This window comes from Pocillopora verrucosa, chromosome 3 (genome assembly GCF_036669915.1).
Source record: "Pocillopora verrucosa isolate sample1 chromosome 3, ASM3666991v2, whole genome shotgun sequence".
In the NCBI taxonomy this organism is placed as follows: domain Eukaryota; kingdom Metazoa; phylum Cnidaria; class Anthozoa; order Scleractinia; family Pocilloporidae; genus Pocillopora; species Pocillopora verrucosa.
The window spans coordinates 7655617-7676316 of record NC_089314.1 but is presented as its reverse complement, the minus strand read 5'-3'; the positions used below and the strand labels follow the sequence as shown (position 1 = coordinate 7676316).

Sequence of the window (20700 nt, the reverse complement as noted above, 5' to 3'; positions counted from 1 at the left end):
ATGGGCAACACGTTTCAGATGAAATTGACCAACACTGAATTCATAAAAATTGTTCGTTCGACTGAAATCAGACATATACGAGAATTGTCCTTAGCCATTACGAGCATTAAAATCAGCTTAAAATCTTTCAGCCGTGAGAAGGATTTGTCTACATCTCATTACGGAATTTACATCATGTGTGGTGAGTATGTTTTGTTTTTTTTTAAGGAAAACAATTGAGTTTATACTGTCGATATTCTTTCTGATACAGAGAAGTTTTTACTAGGTTTATGATAAATACTTAAGGCTTAAGTCTGAATCGTCATGTGTAGAGTATCCTATAAGTACTGTTCAATTTCTTTACAGGCATATTTGCATATATAAACTTCTGCGTTCCTCGAAAACGTCAATACATTCTGGAACTCTTGATCAGTGGTCTTCAGCGACTCGAGTATCGAGGCTACGACTCTGCAGGTTTGTGCTTTATATTAGTCGTAAAATGGTTTTCTCTACATTTTATAAACTGAAGGACTAACTGATTTTAAACATTTCAGGGGTGGCCTATGATGGAGTTGGAGAAATGAGGTAACTCTTGCATCAGTTTTAGAATTTCCCGCTTCAGTTGTGTATTGCGAAAATTTCTTGCAATGATTGGATTGTTGTGGTGGCAACCGTTAGTAAAGCACTCGGAGGCACGGATTCTGTGCGATCAAGCTTAAATAAATCGAGCAAATTTCTGTCTACTGAAAGAGGTTGAGTTAAGTCTACGAACAGACAGTTTTGCTTCCCTCAGGTTCTTTGCAACTGTTGAAGAATTAAACAGTACTTTGCAGTACAAATTTCCCTTCATGTTTATTCATGACCACGGGATTGCCAACGTGGATCTCTTCGTCCGATCAAAGACGATTGCACTCCTTTTACTAGTAATTCGAAGTTTCATTGTGCGAGTTTGTCCATTTAGTCTATCTTTTCCGGGAATTTTAGGAAGTCACCTGAACGTCCTCTATATTAAATTACTTCTTTAAAGTTATTATTAGTTGTGACGTGGATATTCAATACAAGAATCTCTAAATCTTCAAGCGAATGATCCTGAACTGTTGAACTTTACCGCATCTTATATCTATTGCTGATTGTTTTTAGATTGATTGTATTTTTTCGCATCATAATGGTTTGTTTTTTTGTGTTTTGAGAGCCAGATGAAGGAGGTCTATAAATTTGATTAATTAATTATATTGAAGGTTTCCTGCAACTGACATCGGCTGAGATTTTCTTGACTTGCAATCTAGCTTGAGGGGTTAGATGTTTGATGCCTCTTTTGTTCATGGGAGGCAGTAGTTTTTTAAAATAAATTGATTTCATGATTTGAGTTCAGAGGTCAAAGTAACATTTCTGCATAGCCCCACAATTCACTGTGGAGAAAGAAAAAGAATGGTGAAAATAATAAATTGCCTTTGAGACTACTGATCTATTTTACAACAGTATGAGGTTGTGCGGAAGTCTTACTGAGGTCAATGTTGTTATTGGTGTGGCTGTTGAAAACTGCTCTTTTTGATTAAATAATTGTGGGACTATCACACATTAATCCATAAATAACAAATGTTGACCTATGCTGAAATGTCTAGAACAGCTTTCTTCTAAAATTTCTAAGTCAACATTCTCTTCTGCAGTCCAGCAATGATTTATTTCATTACTTGCTGCCAGAAGCAAAGTCATGCAGTTCTGAGTGAAATCGTCAAAAACATTGTTGAATTCCTTAACCAAGGGAAGCAACATTCTGTGTGATTCTTTTTCTGATTATTATAAGGTTAAACTGAAAAAAGAGGAAAGAAGAAGAGAAAAGAAAATCTTTCTCAGCTTAAAAATTAGCTAAGTATATGCTCACTAAGATGCCAATTAGTAAGTAAACTTTGGTCAATTGTTGATGAGATCTTTGCATTCAGCAAAATAGAAAGAAGAATTTAAGCCTGTTAAACTTCTTACCATATTTCTTACTTATAGGATTGTGAAGAAGAGAGGGAAAGTTGCTGCACTTCAGCAAGAAATCCAAGGTACTGCAGATTGGCATGCACTTTCTCCACTTTGTTCTATGTATATTTTTAATGCTACAAGACCTTCTATGGTCAGCGATCATTTCCTTTATTCCCATGATCATAATGATTTTTATTCAATGGTGACTGAATACTGTAAGGAGAAGTTGGATGCTTGTCATTCATTGGGCTTAACCCTTTAACTCCCAAGATCTCATTTGTAATTCTCCTTACTGTCTGCTATACAGTTCTTGTGATGTTAGTTCAGAGAATTTGGTATTGGATCAACTTAAAATCCCCTAACTGATATTTATCTTTATTCTCATCACTTTTGTGCTTGCAGATATTGTATTGATATTGTAAGGAGAAATTCTGTCTTGGTCTTTTATGGGAGTTAAAGGGTTAAGGAGTTGAAGGTTGGATAGTAAGTTCACCTCAGCCAAAGTCATCATTAGAGTCAAGCTACTGAGGATTTTGTTAAATTTAAGAGTGAATTGATTTTTCATAATAATTTACAGTAAGTTGTTGTTCTTCTTAGTTCAGAGTGACTTTAGCTTGGATGAGGAGCTCCCAAAGCATTGTGGTATTGCTCACACCCGTTGGGCCACTCATGGTGAACCAAGTGGTGTGAATAGTCATCCTCAAAGATCAGACCCATCCAATGGTGAGCCATATCATGTGATTCACTCATTCATTGATGCTATTTGCCATGTTGGTACTAAATCTTTTTAGGTACCCAATTTCCCAAGTTTGGCTATAGAGTATTCCATGGTGTTTTGTTTTTGGCAGTTCAATACATAGGCAATTATGAAAAAAAAAAAGGGCATTGAATTTTGCTGTTCAAGCACTCTAAACTTCATTGTATTTTTTGGAATATTCTGAACCTCTTAACCCTTTCACTCCCAAGATTTTATCAGTAACTCTCTTTACTATCTGCCATGCAATTCTTATGATGCTAGTTTGGAGAATTTGGCATTGGATCAACTAAAAATCCTATAACCATTATTTTTCTTTATTCTCATAACTTGTCTGCTTAATAGTGCATTGACATTGTAAGGAGAAATTCTCTATTGGTCATTCATGGAAGTTAAAGGATTAAAATTCTAATATAAACTGGAACAAGCAAAACACATAAAGGGAATAGGTGCTGAATAATTGCCAACATTTACAACCTGATGCAATCCAACTTTAGGATAAAATTGAAATCCTTAAATAATGTTGTTGATCTGGTTTCACATTGTAATCATTTTTCTTTTTCAACATTTGTTGTTTTCTCTTTTTTTTATAGAATTTGTGGCAGTTCATAATGGCATTATAACCAACTACAAAGATATCAAAAAGTTTTTGGTAAGGGCTAGTCTGAACTAAATTATGAAAAAAAACCGCTTTGATAATTTATGGTCTAGTGATTGTCTCTTTTAGATGCCATAAATTTTTTTAAGTATATTTACTTAAGAGGATTTAGAGTTTTCCTGTCTGGTGGTCTTTTTTTTTCTGAAAGTCAGTATTGATCACTTTTTTGTTGAATATTCAGCCAAATGTTGTGATCTGTTTTTAAAACCACTCATGTTTATTAGCATTTGACTAACAAGTTCTCCTCCCTTGTCTTTGATATAACAACTTTATTCACTAACATGATTGACATGCCCTCTCTTCAAACCCTCAAATATATCCAATGTGTATGCAAGTTGTGCATTTTGTATATGTGGTTAGAATGGATCAATTTTTTTTTACTGGTTTCCTTTTTTTTTTTCTTTTATCAGGAGAGCAAAGGATTCCGCTTTGAATCTGAAACAGACACTGAAGTGATACCAAAGCTTGTCAAGTATTTCTATGACAAAACGGTAAATTGGCCATCAGTACTGTTGTGTTCCTCCTTTATGTAGTTCATCCATTTTAATTGGATTCTAATTGTCCTTGATCATAATTGAACAAATTTCCAAACCTCCAGATTGTGTGAATTTATCCCAGCCCTTGCAAAGTTTAATTCTCTAGGTAGGCTTATAAGGAGGGGAATCTGGGCAGCCATCTGCCTCATTACTCACCCAATCTCCATGGATTTCTGACAAATAAGTTTAACACTATTAAAATTATTGCAATACATGTATTAAAAGGGTAGTTTGATTTTATTTTCTGTACAGAAGAAAGAAGGACAGGAACTAGAATTTAGAGAACTTGTAGAGATGACCATACAACAATTGGTAAGTTGATTGTTTTGCCTCCCTTTTTTTTTCTCTCTCTGCTATTTGCCTTTTAACCCTTTGCACCTTAACATCAGTATCAATATTCTCCATACTCTTCTCTATTCATTTCCTTTCCTACTGACAAGGAGAATTTGTTTAGCAATCAAAGCTTCTTTAATTGGCGATCATTTCCTTTATTCCTGGGATCTTAATGAATGATTCTGTTGCAAAGGCATAAACGAACTCCAGAATGACAACACAATGATTTATTAAAAAATAATAACAGAAAGATATTATGGTGAGACAATCAAAACACTCAAAGATGCCCAGCAAATCCTAAAATCCCAACAACAGACACAGCGCAAACTGCATGATTTTTATCCGTAAAATCACTCAACAGCTGTTACTCTTTGTCTCACAAAAAAGGCATAATGCAAGGTGATGTCATGCAAAGTCACACACTTCTCAACAGATTCAGCCATATTAATGTAAGAAGAAATTAGGTGCTGGTCACTCTCAGGTTTTAAAGGGTTAAACTGATCTATAACAAGAGGCAAACTACAATCCTCATGAAAACTGTTGAAACAATTTAATTTGCTATGTTTCATTCCCTTTATCAAGGTTATTAATAGTTCATGTTTGTATCCTCAGGAGGGAGCCTTTGCACTTGCTTTTAAAAGCTCAAAGTTTCCAGGCGAAATTGTGGCCACCAGGTTTGTGTCAAACATTTAGAATAGGGAACCAAATTTCTCACTATCTGGAGTTTTTGTCTATGTGATAAAGAAATATAGATGGAAAATAAAAGTTCTACTTTACCAATAGACAAATATCAAAGAGGAAAGATGAACCAAACAGACATAGAGTGATAAACAATTGTGAAACAAAAGGTGGCTGATATTGAACCATTGATCAGGAATTAATTGAAATAGAAGCAGGTTTTGAGGTGTTGTCTTCAAAGTTCTCTCTAATTGCACCATGGCTGCTATGGGACGGTATATTTTTCAACCTTCTTAATAAATGTACTTAAAGTATCTAGTGAAATACTTAAATGACACAAATTTTTCTTTTCCTCTCCTTCTATCTGATTCACAAGTCTGTTTATAACCTGTGTGCATTGAAATACTTCCAGTTAATAAAAACAAGCAAAATTTAATTTACATATTGGGAATTAGATCCTGCTAAATACTTTAAGTTTAACAAACTTCTAACTGCCATTGATATAAGTTTATTAATTTTATGTTAGTTTATCAGCAATAAATCATGATGGTGGACGGTGTAACTTTTTTTCTGTCACAATTGTGTTGTTAGGCGTGGCAGTCCACTGCTTGTGGGGATCAAGAGTGAATTCCCACTAAAGACAGACAGGTTACCTATTGTGTACAGTTCAGGTAAATATGAATAGTTTAGTACAATACAGTGAAAGCTTTGTTATCCGAAAAAGGAAGAAAGCACCTAGTAAGCTATTGGCAAAGAAACAGGGTTCATATCAAGTCTGGAGAGGTGTTCCTATCAAGAAATTGAAATCTTGAAATTTTTTATTTTATTGGTGTGCCTGGAAAAGGTATCCAGAGTAGTGAGAAATGCAACTTAATCGATATAAATAGAAAATGAGGTATCTCCATTTCAAGTGCTAATTGTAATCAATTTTTTTGAATGAGGCATGCATGCAGTGTCTCTTTTTCTCACACATATATTAGGTGATACACATGATGAGGCTGGGGCAACAGACTCGGCTGTTAATGGTTTTGGTTGGTCGAGTTTGGCAACGAACAAAGACAGTCCAATTGAAATTTACTTTGCCTCTGATGCAAGGTTTGTATAATGGCATCAATTAAAGAGAGTCACTATAGCAGGAATTATGTTGCTTTGTACACCAACTCTGCTGTTGTTCAATATTGCATGTCCATTGAACCAATAGATTATCTAATTAAAACACATTAGCCAAAGACATATATAAATTGTACATTCAGTTTCACCAGGTAGTGTGGCAATACTTTGCTTAACTCCTTCCCCCCTGTTTCATTACATACCATTAATCAGGGGACATTGAAAATCAGTTGAAGCAATGATCTAGAAGTGAAGATAAAACTGAATTTGTACCCAAAATATACAAGGTATAAAATTTCTGGATTATTAATGAAAGTATTTAATCCTCAGTGCTGTTATTGAGCATACTAACAGAGTGATCTACTTGGAAGATGATGATGTTGCTGCAGTTTGTAATGGAAGTAAGTATTAATTGACTTGAAACTTCATTTTTTTTTATTTATTTTAATGAGCACCATATACTGGGAGAGTAAATTTTCATTGTCAATTTTTTTCACTGCACTGATTATTAAATAGAAAATTTATTGAGCAAAGGCCAATTTTCTTAAAATGCATAAGTGAATTACCTGATGGTGTGATTAGTTGGAAAGTTAAAACAGAATTTTTTCCTTAACACCCATTGTTGCTACCAAAATGAACTTAGGTGCAGGCAGTTGACGAGCTAGGAAGCCTTTACACTGCAAGATTGATCCATAGATATTGAAATATCATGATCATGGTTTTTGTATCGTGTGCAGATCTTTCAATCCATCGTATAAAGCGTGGAGATGCATCAGAGGAGAATTATTTCAGAGAAGTTCAGACACTTCAAATGGAGTTGCAACAGATCATGAAAGGTAAATGTGCAGCTTGTTAACAGCTCTTTTATAGAATGATGTATGTCACTTGAGAAATGTTGCAAATTATTGCATTAATGAATTTAAAAAAGGTTTTAGTAGTGTTGGGAAGATGGCAAGTTATGTATTTGTAAATGGTACAGACTTTTCCTTCGTTAAGTGCTAAATATGCAAGAGTAGAGCTCTGTTATCATTCATGTTCAGGTATAACAGCATCCCTTCCCCTTCCCTCCCTTCTCCTGGATCCTCTTCACTGGCTCCTCTCAATGAAGAAGAAGCAGTGTTTCAATAACTGACTATTAACAAATCAACTTTGCCTACCCTTAGATAATGCCAGCCTTCACCCCACACCACCCCTACTGGAAATTCCTTCTTAGTAAATCAACATCATCTAGATCAAGTTGGATAAGAGCTGATGTTCAGCTTAACCTGAATTTAATGAAAACAACAATTAACTCCTGATTTTAACTGTTTTTCTAGTTCAAAAATTTGAAACCCATTGATGAGGCTCATGGATCTTTTCATGTCAGCATGGAGGTCCTAATGAATGTTTAATTGGTGATATTGAACTACAGCTGGATTTGACTTTCCTTTAGGGAATTACAGTTCCTTTATGCAGAAAGAGATTTTTGAACAGCCAGAAAGTGTTGTGAATACAATGAGAGGAAGAGTCAATTTGGAATCAGGGAGTGGTAAGGACATTTGGGAGAACCTTGAGTAATGATATCCATTTAGGAGATTAACTTATAAACTTATCATTGCGTTATGAACCAAGCCAGAGATGAGAAAGTGGTCATGAGAAATATCCCCAAAAAAATAACAAGACCTGCAGGTAGCCATTCTGAATAATTGGTTAATAAAGGATTTGTGATCAGCAAAAATCTTTTAAGATAGATTTTCACTCAACCTTTGTGGAAGTTTTATTGTTCTTATTTATGACCCTACCCCCTGAGTTCCTCAGAGCATTCAATCCTAAAACTACATATAAATAAAACTTGTGTAAAGTTATTAGCCCTTCACTTCCTTACTTCAATGTGCATGTTCTCTATACATTTCCTAAGGTGCGGACAAGGGGAATTTGTTTAAAAATCAAAGATTCCTAGGTTGGCAATCATTTCCTTTATTCTGGTGACATTTATTTGTAGTTAAGGGGTGACTTTGTAAGGGGATGATATTGCAAGGGGTAACAATGGTGAAGGGTGATAAATGTAAGGAGAAATTCGATGATAGTCGCTCTTAGTGGTCAAACAGTAAGAAGACAGGCCAATGTGCATTGCTTGAAATGTGCAGAAGCTGTTGTTGCATCATACTTCATGAATTAAACAGTACAGGATACTATACATATATGTTGGAATTATTTCATCTTTATTGATTTTTTTATTATTTAATACTGCTGTTTGAATTTTACATTTTCTTTAAATTTGGCAGTGAGACTTGGTGGCCTAATGTCTCATATTGATACAATTCGTCGATGCAGAAGAATATTGATGATTGCTTGTGGCACAAGCTATCACAGTGCTTTAGCAGTAAGTACAACAACTACCCTCGATTTTTATTAACGTAATTGAAGATAGCCCACAGTAATGTGCTCTTTTCTAGTTCAAATTTCTCCCAAATAGTGAGTCAAAAAACTCCAGCTCATTGTTTTTTTCATTTGCAGACAAGACAGTTGTTGGAAGAACTCACAGAACTTCCTGTAGTTGTAGAGCTGGCCAGTGATTTCCTCGATAGATCAACACCGATATTTAGAGATGATGTGTGTTTCTTTATTAGTCAGTCAGGTAAACTTTCATTTTAATTGATAATGACGTAAATCACGATTTGATACACTGTGATATTCTTCTTCCCATCCTTGGGATTAGATGTTAGATCTTCGCACAGGCATGATTGTGTTGATGCTTGTGGGTAGAAAATGGCCAATCACTTCTCAACTTGGTCAGAGAGAGACTCATTGCATTGCACATTTTTGTTGATAAACTATTCTGTGTAGGAGAGACAGCTGACACTCTAAATGCTTTGCGGTACTGTAAGGAGAGAGGAGCACTCATTGTGGGAATCACCAATACAGGTATCAAAAACCAGCAATGTGTACAACATTGATTACAGAATAATTATTATAATACTTATTAATAATAACATTGAAATGTACATTTGTACTTCTAATTACTGGTAGTTATACTGTTGAATTGTTTGATTGTTTCTTGTCTCATCTCTAATTTTTTTCCCTTCTATTTCTTTACTAATTTTACTGAGATCTGTTTGCTACAAAAGAGTGGCATTTGTTGAAGGAGATAATAGTGTTCACCTTTCTTGACAAATCTTTTGTACTCCATGTTTAAGAGACTTTCATCATGCTCATGTTGATAACTACAGTAACAGTAACTGTATTGCTAATTTTTTAGTTTAGATATTGTAAGTTGTTACTAACACGGTATCAAAAAATTTGATCACCATTATTTTATTGTTTTTTGTGTCTGTTTTTGTTTATTTTCAGTGGGAAGCTCAATCTCTAGAGAAAGTATGTGTGGATGTCACATCAATGCTGGTCCAGAAATTGGTGTTGCAAGTACAAAGGTGCTTTAAATGTAGCAAAATTTGCTTATGTCACTTAAAACTAATTTCATAGCAAGTGCTGTCCAGCTAAAATGAAACTTTTCATTTGGCAAGTTATAAGGAGGGAAAATATAATTTCTCTTCTTTGTATTATGTCACCAAACTATTAAAAGCCATGACTGGGCTGGGTTTTTTTTTCTTCATTTGTTAACTTTTGGTAAGTGTGACCATATTTTGGTATTGTGTAGGCTTACACAAGTCAGTTCCTTGCTTTGACTATGTTTGCCCTGATGATGTCTGAAGATAGAATTTCCATGCAACAGCGGCGTCAGGAAATAATTGAAGGGATGAAGAAATTACCAGGTAAATTTGCAGTTTATGAAACAAGATTTTACATATCACATAGCAAAGTAGTCACTACTCAAGCTAAGAGGTCCACCCAGTCAGTTTCCTTAGCATGAAGCAACTAGGAGTATCACTACAAGCCCCCAGGATGGGATACCAGTCCATCGCCAAGTTACCTCTCAGCATTTCATCACACTTCCTTGACTATTTAGCAGTAGCCATTTATACATATTCCTGGGTGGAGAGAGGCTCTGTAACCCTTTAAGCCCTAAAAGTGACCAGCATCTATTTTCTCCTTTCAGTATCATCCCTGAATCAAACATTAAGGTCACAAGAATAAAGGAAATGATAATCAACTGGAGAAACTCTTGATTGTTAAACAAATTCTCCTTGCCAGCACGTTAGGAAATGTATAGAGACCAGTATAGAGAATATGCATACTGATGATAGGGTGTAAAGGGTTAAAGTGTTTTGCCTGAGAATGCAACACATTGATCAGGCCAGGTCTTGATCAAGACCAGTCTCAACTTGGAGTCTAGTGCACCACCCATTGTGCCACCACATGACCCACACATTAAACATATGAGAAACTTTAAATACCCATCAGAAACTTCCTCGCAGGACCCTAACTGAACACAACAGTTTATTTATAAAATCCAGTTTAAAAGTTAGTATTTACATGTGGATTTAAGTAATAACATTAATAATTGTTACCTAACCAGTTCCTTTGCTTAACTCTCGCTGTTTTTATCATAATTTTACCTAGAACTGATTAAGGAGGTTCTAAAATTAGATGAAGAAATCCAGTCCTTGGCACAAGAGATGTATCAGCAGAAGAGTCTCCTTGTTATGGGCAGAGGGTTTCAGTTTGCAACTTGCCTGGAAGGAGCTCTGGTAATGAACTTCATTTGAAATTGATGCAGTTTTCTCAGTAATGTAAGGTTGCCTTGTGGTTTGATTCAAGAGTTATACCATATGTTTGATCAGTTGGAGTCATACTTAATATGCAGTTTAAATTGCTTTGTTTTTTTATTGGTGAATGGATGGTTTTTGGTTTTTACATGGTGAATTTTTACAGTGTGACCTATTGCATGTATCAAAAAAGAGACTGCTACAAATTTCCTTACTAGTAAAAGCATAGAAACAATTCAGAAGTAGTTCTAGTTTTCTCTGTATTAGGCACTCAGTAAAAGGCAAAATTTACCTCAGGTTGGAGCACTTATTTCCCCTTTCAGTTGCCTAGGAGTGACCGCAATACTAACAATTTCAAGCTGAAAGATAACAAGAAAACAGAAAAAGTATAAAAGGAGGAGATCTTGTTTGATTTGATGCTAAATTCTCTGAACTAAACTATACTAAATGTATGGCAAACAGTGTGGAGAACTGAGATCTTGGAATTGAAAGTGTTAACAGATGACACTCTCAATTTACCAGTTTGGAAAACTACTTTATAAATTCTATCCTGCTCTAAGTCAAGGAGAACACTAGGTAGTAAATTTTCAGAATACCCATCATTATAATAGTTTTAGTCATTTTTAAGCTTTTTTTTTGTCAGACATTAAATCAAACTTTTACCTAAACTTCTTTTTTTTTTTAATTTTTATTTCCAGAAAATTAAGGAGTTGACATACATGCATTCAGAAGGTATCCTTGCTGGGGAACTCAAACATGGTCCATTAGCTCTTGTGGATAAGAACATGCCTGTTATTATGTTGGTGTCAAGGGATGCAGTATTTGCGGTTTGTTTAGAAAATTGTTTATTTTTTCACTTTAGTGTAGGCTCAACTGAAAATGTATAAAGCCTAACAAAAAAAGCAGTGAGACTTAAACAGAGTAGTTCCAATAGCTGTATATTGGGTATTCTTAGAGCTATTCATTAATTATCAATAATAATCATCAATTTTAACCTTTTTTATTAAAGAGACTAGCACCCATTCAAAGGGTAGCCAGGTTGTGTTTGAATTATTATAAAAACCATGGTGATATTTGTGCATTAATTAAGTGCAGTGAGTTAGAAGCTTCTGATAAATGTCTTTGATTCCCTTTCCACCAAAACATACTTGAGCCTCTTGGTAATTTGTGGTAATGAAAAATAGTCGCTGATTTGCAATCTGTCTCACACTGATTTTAATTCTGCACTCTTCATCCTCTTAATTGTTTCATATGGTTTTAATATCTAATTTCTCACCATAAACTGAAGGTTTTTTTTTTTTTTTGCATGTTTAAAAATTGTGACCAAAAGTTTGTGTCCTTAAATCTACATGATTTAATTTTTTTTACAGAAATGCATGAATGCATTACAGCAGGTGACAGCACGCCAGGTAAAAAGAACCTCATCTTAATTCTCTGCTTGTGCATGATGATCTTTTGATTTTGAAGAAGCCAAAACGTTTACAAAATTTGTTTTTACAAGTCAAGTCCTGTTGACAGCTTTATTGAGTAAACTGGCCATTCACTCTAGGGGTGAACAAAGAGAAATTTCTCACTGCAGCATCAACACCTTTTCCAGCAATTAGGTAACAAGAATTTGATTGAGGAGACAGAGTCAAGGGAACATTTTGGAATGTGAAAAACAGGGAGGATTGATATGAAGCTCCCAAGATTCTATTAGTTTGTATTTATCAAAAATGTTTAAGGATGTTTATGACAGAGTTTTCACAAGTTATGAAAATTTGGAATGCTCTAAAATCAGTAAAATTTAGCTCTGAAGAGGTTTTTCCACACCTATCAAAAACTTTTTATTTTATTTCTTTATGTTATTTTTTTTCAGGGGCGCCCCATACTAATTTGCAATAAAGGTGATGAAGAAGTAAAAGACCACGCCTTCCGCACTCTTGAGGTGCCCAGAACTGTTGACTGCCTTCAGGGAATCTTGTCAGTCATTCCACTGCAGTTGTTGTCTTTTCACATTGCTGTGCTTCGTGGATATGATGTGAGTGAATGGCTAACATTCAAGACAAGACCAAATACAAACCACAACATCAGCGATTTAATCCTCCCTGTAACTCTACATCATGAATGACAAAATTTGTGAATTACTAGTAACAATTGTTTAAGGTCACATGTGAGGCAGTGAATGCATTTGAGGGCAACCATTCTACACTAACAGTTTTTCTTTGGTCCCTCTAACTCTCACAAGTGATCAATTTTAATATTAATTTTCTCCATTGACTATTTCATTATATACATGTAGTCATGGAGATGGACCTGAGAATTTTATTAAATCTTAGGATATATTTATTTATTTTAAAGACAGCAGCATCAGCAGGCAAGACATAGTAAATCCTGTTTTTTGATTGGTTAAACTTTCGGACTGCCTGAATTGCCTAGCACATACTTATAAATGTGGCTTAAAAACGCTGTGACAATAAAACAACCCTTGTAGTGTGTTTGCATACTTTTTGCATTCAGGGGAACTAAAAAAAAGCAGGAAGATGTCTTTAGGTAGTGTCAGTGGCATTGAAATTGCAAAACAAGTCCAGAGGATGATGAAGACAAAGAGAACCAGCCAGCAGATAATATTCTTGAAATTTTTTTAGCAGTTCTTTGATTTAATTTTTTGCCAGAAATATATCCTTTTTTGCTCAAGTTTCAGTGAATTCTTGTTATTGTTAGACCCATCCCCTATAATCTCCTACAGGAGAACTGTGCATGGGCTTTTGCCAGTGAATTTCTGTAGCTTTACTCTGTCTGACAATGGCCTGAGACAATGGAAATTATCTTTTTTATGATCCTCTTTAGCTTTGTTATATATTTTGAATTGTCTCTTTGACCTCATCTTTGCAACTACTCAACGCTCCATTCAATTCACCTTTAGCAGGCAGCTATTGTGGATTGATGGTTGTTATTTAAAAATGCTAACCTGCTTGCTGGCACCATTTTATACAGACAGCACAGAGCTGATCTCCTTTCATTTGAGAGTTTACACCCTCACCTCCCCTCTAACCAGGGTTATGATATTGTTATTAACAAATGTAACAATGTTTTTGAGCTTGCTCTTTATTGGTCTTCTGCAGGTGGATTGTCCACGCAACTTGGCCAAGTCTGTAACTGTGGAATAACCAGCACTTGCACAAAGGATCACATGCCAATCTTCCACTCAGAACACCTTCCTGTTGCATAATTCTAATATATAAATAATTATAGATTATAACTGTCTAATGGATTCTAATGCCTAAGTAAATTGACTTAGAAGTAGTGTGATATTTAGAACAAAGTAAACAAGCCAACTTGATAACAAATCTTACGTTTTCCAGGCAGATAGCTATTTCAAGGAGGAATTTATCATAAATAGATTATTAATAGAACAATATTCATAACATTATTTGATCCATGCACATCCACATATAGAGACAAACCAAGAGGATATGGTGATAGGGGGTAGAACAATTTTAAGAAAGAAATTCAGGCCTAAAACAATGCTGTTAGTGGTTAAATTGAGCAGGACCTTTTTAGTGACCTGATTATGGTGAGGAGATGCACATTGGATTTGAAGGCTCCAGCTGTTTAGCCCTCTACACCATAACATCATAATGCATATTCTCCATAAAGGGTTCTCTATATGTTTCCTAAAGTGATGACAAGGAGAATGTGCGTCACAATCAAGAGAGTCTTTAGTTGGTGATCATTTTCTTTATTTGTGTGATCTTTATGTTTGATGCAGGGGTATTACTGTAAGGAGAAATTCAGTGTTAGTCACTCCAAGAGATCAAAGGGTTAAGTTTTGAATAGCTTTGAATTATCACCCAACATATATTGTAGTCCTTGTCTGACGTGTAAGTGAATATATAAAAAAAAGTCTCACCATATATAATAAGAGAGGTCATGTGGCTGATTTTCACCCTTTGAGTTTCTTGGCTCTCCATGTTAGGGTTTCCTTATGGTGACAATTGCTCAGCAAAAAGCTATGGTAAATTAAAAATTATCTACATAACTCATCAATTGTTTACTAAGCTTGAGGTAGCTTCAGGTGATTATCAGGGGCTTTATTTTGTTAGTACCAGTTTATTTGCTATGCAAGAGACAACAAGAAATTGTACTGCCAGAAGTACTTTTGCAAGTTAGTGCCTTGAGATTGTGATCACTTTTAATAGGTTGACTGCAATAAGTTCTTATGTAAGCAGAGTATGCACAATTCTGACAATCATCTGTGCGCATAAATACTTAGCAAACCTTATCGTGATATTTTATTGAAAAAAAATTTGGAGTAATCATCTCATTCTGAAATGCTTTAATTGATGACTTTCTAATTTTTTGGTGGAGAATTAAATTTCATTTCTGGGGATACCTTTATGCAAGATGGCAACTCGTAAGAAAGTTCAGCTTGCAGCCCCAATAGTGGGTTGTGAAGCACTAGATGATGGATAGTTGAAATAAATGGTGAATGGTATATCATGTATCAGAGGGCTTCGGATTCTAGGAGAAGTTGAACTTTAAGAGCAAGATTTGAATTCAAGTTTAAGTATTTGAGGAACTTTTTAGAGCAAAGTCTGGTGCATATCATTTTGTGGAAAATCAAAAATTCTAGGGTATGTTGTGGAATTAAACAAGATGTCAGTGAAACTAGAAATGACCACATGGCTCTTTGTTTAGTCAATAACTATGTCTTACAGCAGATAGTACTGCATGATTTCAGCTTACAGTCACAATTATTTTCCTTGTGATTTATGAGTGAGTAGGTGAAGCATAGCTACTTTATGAAGGAGGATATCAGCCCCTGACTTCATCATACAAAGTTGTATGTAGAGCATCAACCAAATTCCTCCACTTCTTTCAGTCCCATGCAAGCAGTGATGCCGTCTCAGCTGAGGTTAGGAGTCCTGAGTTCTGAATTTGGGACAGCCTCAATTCTTTCCCCTTTCCCCTTGAGAGCAAGTTTAGTGATAATGGTGGTTTCCCCTCCAAACACTTGATTTGACCACCAAGTTATGCAAACCTCACTAGTTAGCATCCAAAGATGGGTTTGTTGGTGCACGTGCTCAGTTGGTGACTGAGCCCACTGAAAGAGACAATATGTTCAGTTCCCTTGATCAAGGTTTGAAGATGGTGAAATTGTGTATTTCAGCAAATTCAGCAATGGGGCTGGTTATGGTTTTACATATCCCCTCCAAGCACAAAACAAATTCTAGGTCTTCGAAAAATTCTATTGTTGGTAAAAGTATGGATAAGCTACTATATAAGGTGTTCTCAATCAAACCATCATTAAAAATTTGAATCAGTTCAAATCAGTTTTGTTTTGAATCAATCAATCAGTTCTGTTAACACATCTGTGTGGTTGTAGTGTGTCATTTGCCGTGGAAAAAGTTTTGCATTAACAAATTTTCACCCAAAAATTGTTTTACATTAAGTACCACTTAAAAAACAGTGATTCAAACGCATGACTGTGTCAAGGCCTTACTGATCTTGGAGGTAAATAACAAAAGATGTTCTGAGTTTGAGTATTCTGAATCAGAGCATGCCTTCAAAGTTATTTACTGTTTTATTATACACTCGTACTAAATACAAATACATTTATTCAATGAATGCACACCTGAAACTAGCATCCCTTTCTTCACTCCAATACGATTTTCAACCTTCTTGAAAGTACTTCACTCTTCTGACTCAGTCTCGGGATAAAGAAGATATTGTCAAACTTTGATAAGCTGAACATGGCTTCACACACAGGTCCAATAAACTAGTTAAGTGCACGGGCACTTGAAGAAGGAAGTGAGATCCGCGGGAAAAAAAAAACTTCTACATTCGTAATAGATGTTGCCCCTGCGGTTTGTAACACATAGAAATGCATTTAAACTAGTGTTTAAAGCAAATATTTCTTAACTACAACAAGGAAGGTTAATATATAATTTAAATCGCCTACTTTTAATTTGAAAGTTTTCTGTCTAAATATCGATATCTACAGTTGTTTGATGCAATCCCAAGCATGTGCAAATATAAGTTAAACACTACAACGAAAAAAATACTCTGAATTTTTTCTTGAACAAAGTTCAGTTCCTTCCCTGCATCGCCAGCACATCGTTAATGTCATTATTAAACCGCCGAGCCAAACAGAACCCAATGAGCTGTAACACGGGTAGACAAGCCGCTATAGACGCCATTAAGATGAGATTACTTCGAAACCAATCCTCCACACCTTTCAAGCATCCCTGAGTGTAAATAACTTCACTGGCTTTGTTCTCTGAAAGCGTCAAAACACCAAATCCACATTGTGAGTTGACTTCGTCGGTTTTGCAACAAGAATAGGGGACGCCACAACTCTCGATCGACGGAGAAGAACAATTGTAGTAAGCATTCCTTTCCCAGTCGGCGTATTTTTCAGAACCACAACACTTCAGCTCTTTTTGTGTAGTATCTATGATGAGTTGCAGATCTGGGTCGTCCAAATAGTTATCGATCATCTTTGTGAATGCTTTATGCATCTCGGCTTTGACTTTTCCCGAATACACGTAGCCCAAAATTGCGGCTGTGATCTCCAACAACAACATGAAGCTAAGAGAGAAATAATAAAACTTCAGCAGACACGTATTCTCTCTCAGTGCACCCAAGCAACCAGTGAAGGAAATTAAAAACATTATGATACCGACGCCCAACAGAATCGCCGCAGGATCGGTGGTCATACGGCTTAGTTTACCGTAAATTTCTTGTTTTTCCACCATAGCATAAGAAGCGATTGCCAAGATCAGACAACTAACGAGCCAAAAGATAACGTTCATGAAAAATATTGAGTATTTGACACAGTAAGTGGACTTTTCAGGGTAAGAGTCAAGTTGGCTGTCCGACGGTCGCAGAGGATGAACCTTCGTTGAGCGACGCATGTTTCCCTCGAACAGACAGAACAATAAAAAGAGCTCAAGGGTATAAATTCATCATACAGAATGTTAAGTATGCTCAGGGAAGCACAATCTGAGCTCTTTCGTTTACTGATCGGTGAGACAGTGATCCTTTACGTCACAATTATCTAACGGAAAGTTTGATTGGATATCGGCCTGAGTACCTCACGATGACGTACCCCGTCGATCCGCTTGTCACGCTAGAACGAAAACTGAGTCACGCGATCTAACCATCGTGTGTTTAGGGTAAAATGCTGGAAAAATTACTTACTGAAATTCAAAAAAGTTGCTAAAAATAACCAAAAATCCAAAAGGTTGCTATCTAAATTTCTTCATCAGCTTTATATCTCGATGTTTACACTAATTCATATTAAAGTTCACCTCGTCAGAAAAAAGGCCGCTAATTAGTGATCATATAAAAGGACCTCTTGTTGCAGCGTTTAGATCACCCCTGATGAAGGCACTAGACAGGAGTGTCGAAACGTTGGGTCTATGAATTGTAACTCCTTGGGTTACATTCATTAAATCTGTAAACCAGAGTAGCATCAAACCATGTCTTTACACTAATTGTTAACATCGGTTAAGAAAAGCTTGGAACTGAGCTTTAAAGAGTTGCTCGCAAATATGGGCGAAAATTAAGTCTAACAGAACGAAACACGTGGTTCATTTGTCGATCGTCATTTTAGCTAATTATCCGTTATAACATTAGAAAAAAAAAAGCAACAGACCTGCGAAACATTGTCAAGTGACAGGTTATGCGTTAATTTTCAACGAAATCGTTGAATTTTTTCACGCTTGTTATGCGCTCTAAATCTATAAATTGTCAAAAAATTACTCAGAAAGGCAAACATTTCTCGAAGTTTCTAGAAACCCGCAAAACGTTGCTCAAAACGCCGAAAGTTGCCGAGCTCAATCGGGACAGGCTTAGTCATAGATCTTGAGAAGATATGTGGTTTCAAATGGCCTGAACAAAAAGTTAAAAGAACTGGATAATAATTCTGATTTAAAACAAACTTGTAAGAAATCTAACGAGCCAGACAAGTTTTTTTAAGTTTTTCAGAAGACACATATGGGAATCAAAAGGAAAGAAAAGTGTGTTCGATTTTGCGTATATTTTAGATAGCTGTTAATGTTTAACATTGTTTCCTTACTCGGAACTGGTTAGATCAAATGACCACCACAAACCGCATAATATCAATCCAAGCTTTAATAATTATTCGATCTAAAAGAAATACATTTATAATTCGCAATCAGAACAAACACAAATCAAGTCTTTATCTTGTAACTAAATTAAAAAACTTCAATGTAAACTTACTTCTGTGGCGGGTCGTTACAACAGTCTCACTTTACAAGTTAGCAGATTCTCCACCAGATAAGCGGATTTAGAGACAGAATAATGACAACAAAATGACTTCTTTCTCAATTCGATTCCGCTAAAAAACTGACTTGAAACTTAATAATCTAACGCTTTTAAATCAATCTATTGAAATAATGTCAATCACGATTCTTGTCATTGAATAAATCTATCAACAAGAGGCTACGCCTATTTGATAAATGAAACAAACATATCTATCTCTCGTAAATATTATCTCATGTTATCATTATTTATCTAATCTTCTTGAAGACCTCTGCGATGACCCTAGCAATCGGTTAACTCTACGTGAACTTTTCCGTCAAATTGTCTGTCTTAATCATGCATGGTTTTTTAAATTTTCCAATCCTTCTTCACAACATGATAAAATTTCTTTTACAGTTTAATATACTTTGAAACTTAAGATCGCCAAAGAAGAGGGGATGGACCAGAATTAAAGTTATTGGGAAAGGCAGGGAGGGCGGAGAGGCAAATTGCAAAACAAATCAAATATAATTACTAGGAAAATTTGAACGATAAAAAACTTATGCACAGTTAAAAAGCTTAATAAAATTTCCTTGCAACAGATTTCCCATGGGAGAAAGATTAGTATAGAAATGTGAAATTTGAACAATTTCTTGTTCCCCTTTAGTTATCCCCGCTTTCCCTGAAGTCTTTTAAGTAAAGCTGATGAGAAAAAAAATGAATACTAAAGAGCAGACACAGCTTTTCTTTTGCAGTTTCAGTCTCATAAAGCTTTCATCAGAAGTTGACATTAAACAACAACATTTGTATTTTCAGTACTTTCCTTACGGTGTCACGCAACGCTCCCCTCTTTGGAGAGTTATACATGACATCAAATGAGACTAAATTTCCATATTTTCCCAAGAAAATTTAATATTAAGCATCCACACGGTTTTAGAGTAACCAGTTATCAGAGACAGAATGCAAACTGACACGAGATTGGCCCGGAAGTATGAAAAAAGAAGAACAATTATTGCCATCGCCGAAGTGACAGCCTAGTTTCGTTCAAAGACCTTTCACAGCGGCGAAGTGTTAATCAGTGGCTAAAGCTCATTTTCGAAAGGACAAACTTTTAAACCTTTTCAATTTCCACTTATAATACAAATACATTTTCAAGGAAAAGTTATACGAGAAATTGAAAAATTGCAAACAATGGGTTGCTGTTTAATCTTACTTCAAGTTCTCAGATCTCCTGGTTCGCAGGAGAGGAGGAGCGCGAAAAAAAGCCATTTTCTCATCTTGCTCGTACTCCCGCGCATGAATATCTTTCCTCATGTTTGCCTCCGTTCTCAAAAAAAAAAAAAAAAAAGTGTTTTATAAGCTGTATCAGAAAGATATGCGATCTGACAACATTTAGCAACTCATAAGATTCACTTGGAGTTTGCCCCCTCCTAGCATCTAAACATCGATTCTCCCCGTCGCTTGACATACATGTATTTTTTTCAATTTTAGATCAGAGAACTTGGAGCCTTAGCCACTGATCAACACTTCAAAAGATATAACTTTTCAAGAACTCTTCGTTATGAGCTAGATGAATTAAAATCAAACTGACAAAAATAGCTGCAACTATTAATAATACACGGCCAAGTTGAAATAATGGGACATCATTTTCTCTTGGCACAGCTGATTGCTTGGGAGTTTACAATAAAGAAAAGTTAGAATAGTCGATAATTTTTGTGTAAAGGTGATAGAGGCTATTTATGTAACGAACTATCTACAATAAAAAGATAAATAGCTCTGAAAATAACG

The 20700-nt window shown here is 35.4% G+C and overlaps 1 protein-coding gene and 1 pseudogene across 2 annotated transcripts; one reads left to right on the top strand and one right to left on the bottom strand.

Annotated features, from left to right (window-relative positions):
- The first annotated feature begins 22 nt into the window (after positions 1–22).
- LOC131793402 (glutamine--fructose-6-phosphate aminotransferase [isomerizing] 1) lies at positions 23–14683 on the top strand. 2 transcript variants are annotated; one of them, XM_059110817.2, is made up of 25 exons: positions 23–181; positions 346–453; positions 534–564; positions 1978–2027; positions 2545–2670; positions 3295–3353; positions 3770–3850; positions 4148–4207; positions 4841–4902; positions 5498–5577; positions 5887–6001; positions 6347–6417; positions 6754–6852; positions 7449–7544; positions 7914–7955; positions 8281–8378; positions 8513–8633; positions 8843–8920; positions 9347–9426; positions 9654–9768; positions 10517–10644; positions 11361–11489; positions 12033–12071; positions 12521–12682; positions 13767–14683. In XM_059110817.2, exons 1-25 carry the CDS (start codon positions 175–177, stop codon positions 13809–13811), a joined length of 2082 nt encoding a protein of 693 aa, XP_058966800.1. In that variant the 5' UTR covers positions 23–174; the 3' UTR covers positions 13812–14683. The 2 variants fall into 2 exon arrangements, with proteins under 2 accessions (XP_058966800.1, XP_058966801.1); XM_059110818.2 differs by lacking the exon at positions 7914–7955 and having other exon boundaries at positions 24–181.
- A 1526-nt stretch (positions 14684–16209) lies between these two features.
- On the bottom strand, positions 16210–17672 carry LOC131793403 (tetraspanin-33 pseudogene; annotated as a pseudogene).
- Positions 17673–20700: the final 3028 nt, after the last annotated feature.